The sequence below is a fragment of the Lipophrys pholis genome, assembly GCF_963383615.2.
Source record: "Lipophrys pholis genome assembly, chromosome: 11".
In the NCBI taxonomy this organism is placed as follows: Eukaryota; Metazoa; Chordata; class Actinopteri; order Blenniiformes; family Blenniidae; genus Lipophrys; species Lipophrys pholis.
The window spans coordinates 19,311,055-19,323,808 of record NC_137631.1 but is presented as its reverse complement, the minus strand read 5'-3'; the positions used below and the strand labels follow the sequence as shown (position 1 = coordinate 19,323,808).

General features: G+C 41.1%; 1 protein-coding gene across 1 annotated transcript in view; it reads left to right on the top strand.

Moving 5' to 3' along the window:
* tln2b (talin 2b) overlaps nucleotides 1-11,609 on the top strand; it is an 86,701-nt gene extending 75,092 nt beyond the window's left edge. The window contains exons 48-57 of the mRNA XM_080474327.1: nucleotides 1,332-1,448; nucleotides 1,960-2,145; nucleotides 2,640-2,747; nucleotides 3,290-3,395; nucleotides 5,007-5,131; nucleotides 7,698-7,823; nucleotides 7,921-7,983; nucleotides 8,084-8,266; nucleotides 8,347-8,472; nucleotides 9,386-11,609. Of these exons, the coding sequence (XP_080330453.1) occupies nucleotides 1,332-1,448; nucleotides 1,960-2,145; nucleotides 2,640-2,747; nucleotides 3,290-3,395; nucleotides 5,007-5,131; nucleotides 7,698-7,823; nucleotides 7,921-7,983; nucleotides 8,084-8,266; nucleotides 8,347-8,472; nucleotides 9,386-9,514 (1,269 nt within the window). The 3' untranslated portion in view covers nucleotides 9,515-11,609. The remainder of the gene's footprint in view (nucleotides 1-1,331; nucleotides 1,449-1,959; nucleotides 2,146-2,639; nucleotides 2,748-3,289; nucleotides 3,396-5,006; nucleotides 5,132-7,697; nucleotides 7,824-7,920; nucleotides 7,984-8,083; nucleotides 8,267-8,346; nucleotides 8,473-9,385) is intronic.
* The last annotated feature ends 1,145 nt before the right edge of the window (nucleotides 11,610-12,754 follow it).

Genomic DNA, 12,754 nt, shown 5'->3' with positions numbered 1-12,754 from the left:
CTTGAATAACTTCACAGAAATGGATGTCTTTTGGTCCTATAGCGTCTATCACCACAGGTCTTACGTTGCATGCATGGTACTGAGTACAATAGCGGTTACTGGACCTACGATCCCTGGTTACCTTGCACATTACAAAGAAATGCATGGGGTGTTTCAATTCCCCATAGGTTTGATTTCTGGTGTGTGAGCTTGTCTCACTGTGTTTGTCCTGTGATGGGCTTGTGACCTTTCCAGATTGTACTTAGTCTCTGACTATAGTTAACTGGGATTGTCTCCATCCCCCACGACCCTGAGGATTAAGCAATATCCAGGATGGAAAGATGAATGAATGAATGACTTAAGAAGCTGGACAAATGCATAGGGAGCCCTATTCTCTATTGAAGGTCTGGTGTCTTTGAAGGCCATTCTCGAAAAGTTGACTCATTTTCATTTTTATAAAAAAAAGAGTTTAATATAATTGCATCTTTACAACATGAGGCATTATCTTGCTGGGTGTAGTCATGACAAGACAACACACTATGATAATACAATTGTGACCAATGACATTGGAAAGGTTCTTAATCGGTGCCATGTGATCTGGGTGACAGTGCTCAGACTGCCACCCCCACAACCCGGAAATGGATGGAGTGTCACCTTCTTTCACATGCAGTTTGAAATAGTTTTCTCTGTTGTGCCCAGTGAATGTTCAAGTTACTGTATTTAAGCCAATGACTTTTAACTTGGAAAAAATGGTATGGAAGATAGATGGATTGATTTACAGATTGTCTTAAATTTTGTGGCCAGTCAGTGTCCATATATTTATTTACCTATCACACATACCACAGATGGCTTCTCTCACTCTTGCCAAGAGTCTACTTTTGTTTTTTCCATCCATTCGGAATGAGGCCCACCCATGGACCGTTATGTTGACAGATTGTTTCTGTTCTTCCAACATATGGTGACCCCCAAATGGGACCCTCTCAAACCCTTGGTGATCATATTTCTCAAATTCCAAGACCAATAGTGTACACTTTGTTGAGAGCAGCGCGGGCAGAACACGATGTGTCAAAACCACTTGGAGAAATATAAAGAGATTTCTTCATCCCAATTGACAATCATTGAATAGTGACCACTAACACATTAGTGTTTATAAGCCTCACTTGCTCTTTACTTTCCTCCATGGCGAACCTGTTAAACTTCATTGCATAAACCTTTCAAACACCATCATTTACTGTGAGAAAATTAGTAATGGGGAAAGAACTCAAAATAGTTTATTAATACATTTCTTGCCGAGGAGAAAGAGTGCCATCTCCTGGTTTAGCAGAATCATATCATTGCTCCCTTTCTGACAGGTCATGGTGACCAACGTGACATTGCTTCTAAAAACAGTGAAGGCAGTTGAGGATGAAGCCACTCGTGGGACGAGGGCTCTGGAGGCTACCATTGAGTGCATCAAGCAGGAGCTCACGGTAAGAACACCTGACAGACCAAATCTTGTCTTTGTGCTTTGTGGGGAATCCAATGATAAACCGCAGCTTCTCTGCAAAGCTGATTCAAAGAGGTTCAGGGATATCTGTGTCTATTCTGAACAAAACAGGGCAGCTTTTTGTTCTTTTTCCCTTTATTATCTGTCCAGCTCCATTCCTCCTCCCTTCCTCTCAGCCCCTGCAGGTTTCCCACAGCTCTTATCAGGGCCTGGGTAGCAGACACAGCCAAATGGAGAAAAGAAAAGGATTTCAAGTGCTTCACCCCCCCCCCCCCCCCCCCCATTTTTTCTGGTCATTTACTGCTGTATTCTTCAGAAAAACTCAAAAACTGGAGTTGCAACCTAAGCCAGGTTCACAATTATACAGCGTTCTATGTCAACACTTCCTGCCCACCTTTGCTGTTTATCCAGCTGTACATTGTTCATGCACTCTTCCTATTTTCCTCTCTTATCCTCATTGAACAACCTGTGTTTGTGTGTCATCATCATGTCAGGTGTTCCAGTCCAAGGACGTCCCAGACAAGTCCACCTCACCCGAGGAGTTCACCCGCATGACAAAGGGCATCACCCTGGCAACGGCCAAGGCAGTGGCCGCGGGAAACTCGGCTCAGCAGGAAGATGTGATTGCCACTGCCAACCTGAGCCGCAAAGCCATCACTGATATGCTTACTACCTGCAAGGTGCTAATCCACCTCACTCTGCCAAACCGGGCCTCACACAAACAGCACCAGACTGCCAGGAAACATGTGATCTCAGCCTGCTGGGAGCAGATAATGAAGAGTCTAGTCTACTTCATGGCTGCTCCCACTGGTAGTGACTCAGTCACTTTTTGAAGTTGTGCAGTGAACCATCAGTCAGGATGTCCTTCAACAGCTGCCGAGCACTTGGAAGAAGACAAGATAGTCACCAGAGAATTGTTAGCTCTGTTTTTTTTTTTAAATCAGGACATTTCAAACAACAAATGATTAGTTCTGATGAATGATGAGTTCTTTCCAGCCATACATGATATCCATGACAGTAAATGTATGTCCAGAAGTAAGATAATATGATCACATGACTTTACCCTTTTAACTTTGCACTTCAAAGCTTTGTGAAATAAGTCCCTATTCCACTGGGGATCATTTTTTGTCCTCTATTAAATTTCATATATACTATCTTTTTCTCATGCTTCCAGCAAGCAGCACACCACCCTGAAGTGGGTGAAGAACTGAGGAACAAAGCTCTGCAGTATGGCTCTGAGTGCACCACCGGATACATCAACCTCCTGGAGCAAGTGCTGCAGGTTTGGAAAGAAGCAGTCACATGTCTCATAAATAAAGGATGGAAGTGTGTGTCTGTGTCTCTTGCGCTATGGATGAGTGGGTTGTGATCTTTACAATTGCCAACTGTGGTTTATCGCGTCTTATATACGAGAGTAAATCTTCTTAAACGTGACTAATCATCCAGAGCTTCATGCCACATATCCCATCTCTACAATCGTCTGCATCACCTTCAGCTAAAAACGGGATGAAAGACGTGTGATGTTCTCCAACATGAATATCAGGAATCGATACTTGAAAGTTTCTTCTCTATCTATAATTTAACAAATAACTGAAGAAGCCTCGGTCCGTGAATATTATACAGTGCGTCATAGAATGAAAACACATTTGCTCATACAGTATTTGCTCCTTTTTCAATGCCGTTCCCCTCATTTTGCATCAAAACATGCCAAAACTATATTTCTGTCTGTTTGGCTTTACTATCTGACCAATGTACTGTTTCGTGTTTGTTTGTTTTTTCTGCTCGTATCTGAGTGTATACATGTCGATGCTCTTGTGTTTTCAGGTGCTGCAGAAACCCACACCGGAGCAGAAGCAGCAGCTGGCTGTACACTCCAAGCATGTGGCAGCGTGTGTGACAGAGCTCGTCCAGACAGCTGAGGCCATGAAAGGTGAGGCCACACGCATTGTCGATCACACAACAGGCACAAGCCACAGTTAAAAACCTTGATCACACGTATCCTAATTTCAGACTCGTATCAAGGTTTCATAAGCCACATAACACATGAAAGTTGTGTATGTTTTACTCTTCAAGTATTGATGAAGCTGTGTGGGGAAAAAATATGATGTAATAGGAGCTTCGAAATACTTTTGCCATTGTAATAACTTTTCTTTTTTGTAATTTACACTTTGTTTTTATTTGTAATATAGTCAGTTATCTTCCACTGATGTTGCAGCAGTGATGCCACTTTAGGAAATACGTATTATTTTGTCCTCTAGTTTAAATAAAAAGAGGGAATATAATTAGAAAGTGGCACAGAGGAAGAGTATGGTAATACAGCACAAATGTCACCACAAAACATTTTCACGTCCCCATAAATATACATGTACTAAATGTTACTGTAGCATCATTTGCACACAATGTACAGTTTGGTGATGATAAGCAATTTACGAGATAACTTTACTCTTGTGTGAGGTAAATTCCATGCATGTGGTTTTTGAGGAGGTCGGGGGTTTTTGAGACACTGAATTCAACAAACTGTCATCTGACGACCACAGTAAGACATTAAAGGCTTAGCAGTGTAAAAGTGGCACAGCTGCAAAAGCACAGGGAGACCCATGAGGAGCCAACCCAATTTGATAAAATGTAAAAAACCATGACAGGATTGTGGAGATGCTAGAGATTAGTCAAAGGAGCCTTAATCCTCTTTTGCATGACAAATATCATCGTGGCGTTGAGTCAGGCCACCAAACCTGTCTGCGTCCCTAATAAAGATGGGTCATGAAAATCACTTTAGAATATGAAATCATAGCAGAGAGCGATTGCTGTGCAGAGTGCTCTAAATTAAGCCCTGTTGTTCGGTTATGACACAAACACAATACAGTCATTCCTCGAGACGCTGCACTACTGCATCTGACAGCAGTAATAGATTGTGTTTGGATGAGAATTAGATTTCAGTGTATGGTCCGGGACACAGCGGGGCTATCCACTTCAACTCGCTAATGTCCCATGTGCTTTCTCCCTCTCTCCACTCTGCTCTTTTCCTTGCTGGCTCAGATGGAGGTAAGTGAGCTTTGGTGTGTTTTGTTTCTCCAGATCACCTTTCACGGAGTCAGAAGGGGTAGAGAGTAAACGGCTCGGGGGTGGGGGTGCAGAACAGATTTCCCCAGAGCTCAACATAATCTATGAAAACATGGTTCCATCTGCTTTACCAAGCTGTTCCCCAACAGCTTCGTTTTACGGGCACTTAAAAACCTATAAAAAAAAGGCAATGATCCATCAAATACGCATTTTGTCTAACTTTAGTTTATCTTAGTTACCTTTGAAACATTGCCGTCACACTGCGAACAATTCACTTGTAAAGAAAGCTAAGATTTAGCGTCTCTGTTATACATAAATGAGGAGTGCATGAAAATAAACCCGTGTTTGAGACATAACCAGGACCTCTTGCTGCACAATGCAACATGTTATCACCAGATTGGATGTGCTTGTCTCTTTCTGTGAGTCTGTTATAATCATCCTGTGATAATGCGTTTCTGGGCATTTGTTCTTTGTTTTCCAGGTTCAGATTTTGTGGACCCCGAAGACCCCACAGTCATCGCTGAGACTGAGCTTCTCGGAGCAGCAGCATCCATTGAAGCTGCAGCCAAGAAACTAGAGCAGCTGAAACCCAGGGCCAAACCCAAGGTAGAAGCGCCCGGTGCAACCCTGTACACCCACACAAGCCCACGCACTGCTTTTGGCCACTAATCAGCAGGGAAACGTGGGGTGTAGGTAGGAGAAGGTGACACGGTCTTTGAAGTAACTGACTTGTTCCAGTAACTGGGCTGCTATCATGATATCATCAAAGGAGAAAATAAGCCACACACACACACACAATGTTGACTCAGACAGCTGGTCCAGTGAGCTAACGTGCAAAACTTTCTTCAAAGGTACTTTCTATCGTGGGTTACACTGCCAGGAGATGCATTTACACTGCTGGGACTTCAAGCTTATGTTGGATTGAGTCCAAATGTTTGAGGAACTGTTGTGACCCTTTGTGAAAGAGAGGTTCTTTGTTTTGTTGAACTTATTTCCTTTGTTTATTGCAGTGTTCCTCAATTCCAAACTAAACTGGGGAGGCTGTTTCAGCCTGTTACTCACCCTTACCAACACCACACACATGCTGCGGTATTGCCTAAGAAAACAGAACAACTTTAATGCATTGTATGCTCCAAAAACAGCAGAAATAAGTGATATACGATGGAGAGATTTTACGTTGTTCTGTTTGCAATACAGAATTGTGTTTGTGGTGTTCTCTGCATGATCATGTTGTTTGTGTTTCTGTCTCTGGAGACTGGATAGTTGGATCTTAGTGCTCTTCCTCCTGTTTGTTTAGTGCTTTCTTCGTTTTATGTACACGTGAATTTCTCTACCCCCCCCCCCCCCCCCTTCCTCTGTCTGTTTGACGTCAAAGAACATATATTGAGGTTACCCCAGTTTTGAGAAAGATCATATAATGCTCTGTCTCATACTATAATTCCACAGCTACAGACTGCACTTATGAGGATCTTTGTGTTTATGAAAGGGGATTAGTGGGTGAAAGGCTTTTTCTCTTTTAGATGTCAGTGTCTCCCTCTAGTGATCTATAAGGAAGAAACCCTCACCTTTTAAACAAGAAATACCTCAGTGCCTCAGTAATTCACTTTTTTTTATACCACACAGTTGCACATATTCAGGAAGCATTTTTAAAAATCCACACCATAACATAATCAGAGAGCACACCTTAATCTGTGGATTGTAATGGCGCCTTAAAGCCAGTAGGAACTGGGGTAGTTGATTTTGCAAAGCTTACTTTTCTTGTTTGGAGCGTTTATACAACAACTCACAAGTTGCCTCAAAAAAACAACAGATGAATCTACCATCTCCAGTATAAGCCTATTTATATAATACTTCCATTTTGGCGCAGCTGGAATAATAACATCTGGATGTTTTAACTGTCATATTGTATGATTATTACATAGTGCACCATTAGAAAATACTATTTTTCATGCTGAAGCAAAAATGTTGTCATATTGAGCAACATCACATTACCTTGTCAGAGTTTTCAGACACTTTCCAGATGGGAAATCCCCAGTTCCCTGCATTCAGATGTATTATTTGTACTGGGAGATGGGACCTTTTGTGCTGCCCAGTGTCTCATAAACACACCATAGTCATGTTATTACTGCATAGAGTAACTATTTATGTACATCATAAAGTGCCCAAAGATTAAACTGATGCTCTGCAATATAGAATAGATATTTTGAACTCCAGTATTTTTCTTGTTTGCCGAGACACAAAAACAGACCTATGAAAGTACCACATTGAAAGTTTTTGTATTTTTGTATTTAAGTCGATGTTAAAGTCCCATATATTTCTCTTTAAAACAGCCTGGATGTTCCTTCGCCCACCTCTTTCTTCCCTCTCTGCTCCTTCATCTCTCCCACCCTATAAGGAGTGAGGGCTCTCCTGCTCCCAGCATGTTTCTTCGCCCCCCTCCTACCCCCTACCCCCTACCCCCCACACCCCCGAGTCATTGTAGACCTGGAAGCCTTCTCTGCAGGGCTCTGTCTGATATGTTTGATATATTAGGTTGTTATTTAGTCCAACTATATATCAAACATATTCCTACAGTGTCCCGCCCTGTCTCCAGCCACGTGTACCTTATGTGTTTATGAAGGTCTGTGGTCAATCACATGCTGTTGACTGCAGATGCAGAGATGGCCATTTGTTACATGTCCCTGAACTGATGCCCTCTTATTTTCCATGCTGCTTTTTTCTACTGGGTGTGGGAACAAGCCTACATATCTCGCAGCTGCTCTGCTCTCATTAAATATTTATAATTTTTTCACTTGATTTTTGCTTTGCGTGCAAATAAAGTAAAGCTTTGCAGGTTGTGCTACATTGTAATGCCATTGCCACTGTCAAAGACACTAAGGCCGTGTTTCCATGTGTTTATCTGGGATTTTGCATGTTTTATGAAGCCGTTTCGAAGATTACACTATGCAATTTCAAAACTAGCACAGTGGATATTTTTCTTTTTTGTAAGTATATTACAAAAAGACGTGGTTACATTCTATTACTTTTAGGGCTATAGAAAAATAAATCGATAAAAACACAATTTGGAGTTTGTCCCTCCGGACTTTTCATAGCATTGTAGATTAAACTTTGAATGCATTTCACCATTTTCCCTGCTTTTTAGTTCTAAGTTAACATGTTGCTTCCCTTCCAGCAGGCAGATGAGACGCTGGACTTTGAGGAGCAGATCTTAGAAGCAGCAAAGTCCATTGCTGCAGCGACTAGTGCGCTTGTTAAATCTGCATCCGCAGCTCAGAGAGAACTGGTGGCACAAGGAAAGGTTAGTGACACTCCTAAGACATCACATCGCTCCCTACAGGTCATAGTAAGCACATTGCAATACAATGTCGGCTACTTTTCTGTAAACTCTACCGTAGGTGGGATCGAATCTGGCAAATGCGGTGGATGATGGTCAGTGGTCCCAAGGCCTCATATCAGCTGTAAGTTCCAAAGCAAAATTACTATTTTTTAATTGTTCATGGTATTAAAACTGATCATGGGAAGAAAAAAAAACCAATCCGAATGTGTTGCTTGCTACAGGCACGTATGGTTGCAGCAGCCACTAGTAACCTGTGCGAGGCAGCCAATGCTTCAGTGCAGGGCCATGCCAGTGAGGAGAAGCTCATCTCTTCAGCCAAGCAGGTCGCAGCCTCCACAGCTCAGCTGCTGGTGGCCTGCAAGGTGAAAGCAGACCAGGACTCTGAAGCCATGAGGAGACTACAGGTAACACTGAGCCAATTTCAATTCCTCCAGAATAAATTTGAACTGTGTGAATACTGAATTCAAGAATATCTCTTGCAAAGGCCGCTGGAAATGCAGTGAAGCGAGCATCAGACAACCTGGTCAAGGCCGCTCAGAAAGCCGCGTTTGAAAAGACCGAGGACGACAGCGTTGTGGTGAAGACAAAGTTCGTTGGCGGTATAGCTCAGGTGAGAGAAAATCCTGGTATGAGCTAGAAGAAGGTTATTGCTGCGATGTGATGTGCCCTTTTCACTGATTTGTTAGTGGATGTTTGCACTCTTTGCTGCTATTCTGAAATGCCACGGTTGTTTTTCCGAAGCTGTCAGGAGCTGTTGTAGATAAACATGCAATCAGTTTTGTTTCAAAGCAGTGAGCGCAGTTGGCTATGAATCCAAAGCTGTAAAACATCCCGTCTTTTGAAGACTCTTTGTCTATTTCTGTCACAGAAGAGAATTTGATTCTTTTTCATCAGAAATGAGTGTTGTACAGGAAGTTTCCATCCCGGCTTTTTCTTTCTGTCAGTTCTGCAACCAGTGAGACTTCATCATGTCACTTTTTCCATCTCATCAATGATGCTCGCTGTATCATGTATCATTGATTCCTGATTGTTGTCACTATGTGGGGAATTTGGGACACATTGTTTCCTGTACCACTTTAGGCAGTTTTACACTATTCGCAGTTTTCATGGTAGTTTTCCCCATAATGCTCTCCCTTATTTATAATTCTCTGTTCAAACCAATAACATATGGAAGTCTCCAATGTACAATTAATTCCTGGATCCAGGAAGAAAAATCTAAGCAAAATAAATAGTTCTGAAGGTTTTCAGTGAGGTATCACAGTTGGAATCTTCGATATCTTTGTGTCACTAAGAAAACCACAGCTTGCTAACTGAATAGCAACTATTGTTACTTTCTGTCATACTTAAATGCTTAGTCTTACATTATCCATAACCTTGATGTGTATACGCTTCCATATATTCTGCCTGGAGTTAAAGAAGCTTCACACATGTGAGCTTTACTTGGTGCATATCAAGCAGTCCGGAGGAATTGGATGGTTAAGAGTGGAAGGGACCGTTTCTGTCAGCTGTTCTCATTTTCTCAGATCATCGCAGCTCAGGAAGAGATGCTGAGGAAAGAGCGGGAGCTGGAAGAAGCTCGGAAGAAACTGGCTCAGATCCGACAGCAGCAGTACAAGTTCCTGCCCAGTGAGCTGAGGGAGGATGAGGGCTGATTGGCTGAGCTGACAGGATGCGACTGTGGTGATGAGATCTTCTTGTTACAAGCAGATATTGCCGATATACTATTGGCTGCTTAACTCTCATATAACCGAGGATGAAACAGCACTTGAAACAGGCCTGTTTGCTGAGCAAAACAAGTGCCTGCGCCCTGTAGTTTATTTGTATGAGTGTGTGTGTGTCTGCGTGTGTTTGTCAGTGAATGACATTGACATTTAGACTTTAATATGAAGACGGTTGTTAGTGTGAGCAAGTTGAGACCGTTTGAAGAAATTGTATGATAAATGTATCACTGCTTTGTGGATATTACTGCATTTCTGACTGTTACAATCACGACTAAAAGATGTTACAAATGCAGAAATCTCTTATAATCACTGAATATTCTGTAATTGCTGAAAGCCTAGCGCGAATAGAAATGAACAGATAATATCTCTGCAGTTGGAAGAACAAATCTAAGGGTCCATTGCTTGTATTCCTTATGGAAAAAAACAATTGAAAGATGAATTTAAAGGCAGGAAGGTGAAGCCTCATTTTATCACTGGCTTGCATGCGTCATCATGTCAATACATATCAATGAAGCTACTAACCAATAGAGTAGTAAAAAAATGGAAAGGCACTTGTATTTTATATGAAAACAAATGTGAATTGGGGATTGCTGTAAAACCAGCCTACCTATAAAATCAAGGGTCCTTATCAGACTCGGTTGTTCAGTGTCATGTCAAACAATGAGGGGCTCTGATTGGACGAGAGACAAAAATAACACATCATTGACCAAGACTATCTATGATTTTGAAAGTAACGAGTGAGAAGACAGGTGTAGTCTGTTATTCAGACCATCTGGACTACGTATATGTGACCAAATGTGACCAAATACTACTATATGTTGCTGCTTGTACATTAATGTCACTCGGTGTAATCCCACCCGTTCTTCCTTCGCATACACGGAGCTGTAAAAGGAATACGTGTTTACATCATCTATTCATTCTTGTCTTTGTTTTGTTTTTTTAATACCCCCCCCCCCAAAACATTTACACTGGCTAGATTTTGTTCAGGTACCCATTGTACTGTACGTATACACAGACATGCAGTTGTTCCCCACATGTCCTGGTAAAGTCACCACCCTTCTGCAATATGTTACACTGAATATTCTCAGAAGAAAGTGAAAGTCTGTGCTGTTGTCGGTTGAAAGATTAGTTGTGTGCAATGATATTAGGCTCTGATGTTGTGAATGAAATGAGCATATATTATGCTCTGGGTTTGCTCATAACTTTATGCACTGTTATGCACTGAAAAAGACAGTTTAAAGCTTCCATGAAAATAAATATGGGACATTTTACTAATACACAGAATAAAGCAGCTTCATGCTCTGATTGAGTAAAGTGATTAATTATTTTTATTTTTTTCCTTTTGGGATATAAAGCTTAATGTATTCTACATTTGCAGTAGTCCATCTCCTTAGTCTGTCCATGCCAGTGTCCGGTCCGCATTGTGTACTAGTGCCTTACTGGAGTCTGCCCTGGGAGCAGCTGAAGATCAGGCTGGTGGGAGCCTGAGCCTTGTCCACTCTGGATCAGAACATTATGCCAGTCTAATCCCCTCTGGGGTCTTAATAAACAAGTCCTTTGCCATATAACACAATGCCTTTGCTGGTGGCCTACCTGCCGACAATGTTATAATGCTGATATGAAAGGGCGTCTGTGGATACCTTAGGATTTAGAGACTAACACCAGACTGCATTCAGTGAGCATGTGACAATTTGTCTCTGAAGTCGAGAAAATGTGTTGAAATGTATTATGCCAAGTCCCTCTTTAACGTTGAACTGTATAACTTCCTTGTTTCGTTGTCTAACCACTATTAAAAAAAAAAAAGAAAAGAAAGAACGCGTTTTTATCAGTACATGTGCGGATTACCATGAAATATATTGTCTAACTGATTTGTCTGCGTATTACAAGAAATAGAAACCATTATTGGCTCTGTTATAGGTGTTGTGCTTTCTTTAACAGACTTATGTTTAAATGCTGTATGTATAATATTTATCTGGTCACAAAAGTATTTTTTGTATTCACCAAAAATAAAGACTTTCAAACAACCAGTACCACTCTGATGGTTTTATTCTTATTATTTGATATAGCTCAATAACTGAAACACCTAATAGACGATTCATCTCTTTTTTCATTACCTGCATGTTTGTTTATTAAGTGATTAAACAAATAAGGTTAATTTAGGTTGAACTCAAAGTAGAGCATCAAAAGTAGAAAACAGGCATGAAAAGTTAAGACAGAATGCTTATCCCATTATTTATTCCTGAATTGACTTGTTTTTAGAGATTTTTTTTTAAAGCCTTTTGTCCTTTGAGGGTGTGTTTAATTTCTATAATCACCATATTTAGAGAATGTTTGGATGACTTATTATTTTTAGGTTTCTTTTTCTGTAGAACTACGACTCCTGATTTGTCTTTATACCCTAAGATAATATTTAAAGACGCTGGCGATATGATTTGTATTTTTTACGCCATGCCGTCTCATCACATTTTTGGGGTTTTTGTTTGTTTTGGCGGGGTTTTTTTGTTGGCATTGCTTGATGGAATATGTGCTCTTTTTTCAGTAAAACCCACAACCTTTGCATAGTTACTGTATTTTACTCAACATAAAATCTAAAAGAGAAACGTTTTTTGTTTGTTTTTTTTTTTTTTGTGAAAATGTCATTGAAGAAAACTACGCCCCGCATTTCTACCAGCAGATGTCAGCATTCCCTTTCACACTTCATTCACGGGGAGTTCAGAGAAATACAGTGTGTTCTAGTAGTGGAAGGATTGGCAAAGTTATCCAGACCAAATATGGACATTGTGGATGCACTTTTTTTTTTTTTTTTTCCCTCCCTTTGCCTCACAGACCAGACCTTCAAGTATGCAGAGGTCCCCATTTAGATGTTTTGGTCAAGAATGAAGTTTCATAGCATTGTTGTGCTTTGGGCCGCAGTTACAAGGCTGAAATATTCACAAGGAAACTAAGAAGGCTCCATATTTTTACAGTTTGAATATTTTCACTGGAGTGAAATGTTCCTTATTCTATGCTAAATCATATTTTTCAGTTGGAGCTGCAGAGTGAGTAAAGGATGGTTAAAGGTGGCCGGCACAAAACACCGGCGTGATCTAATGAACACCATATTTGGTTGTTAGAGTGTTTTGGTCTCGTGCAAGGCCAGGCCACACAGAGGAGAGGGGAAACTGAAGCCAT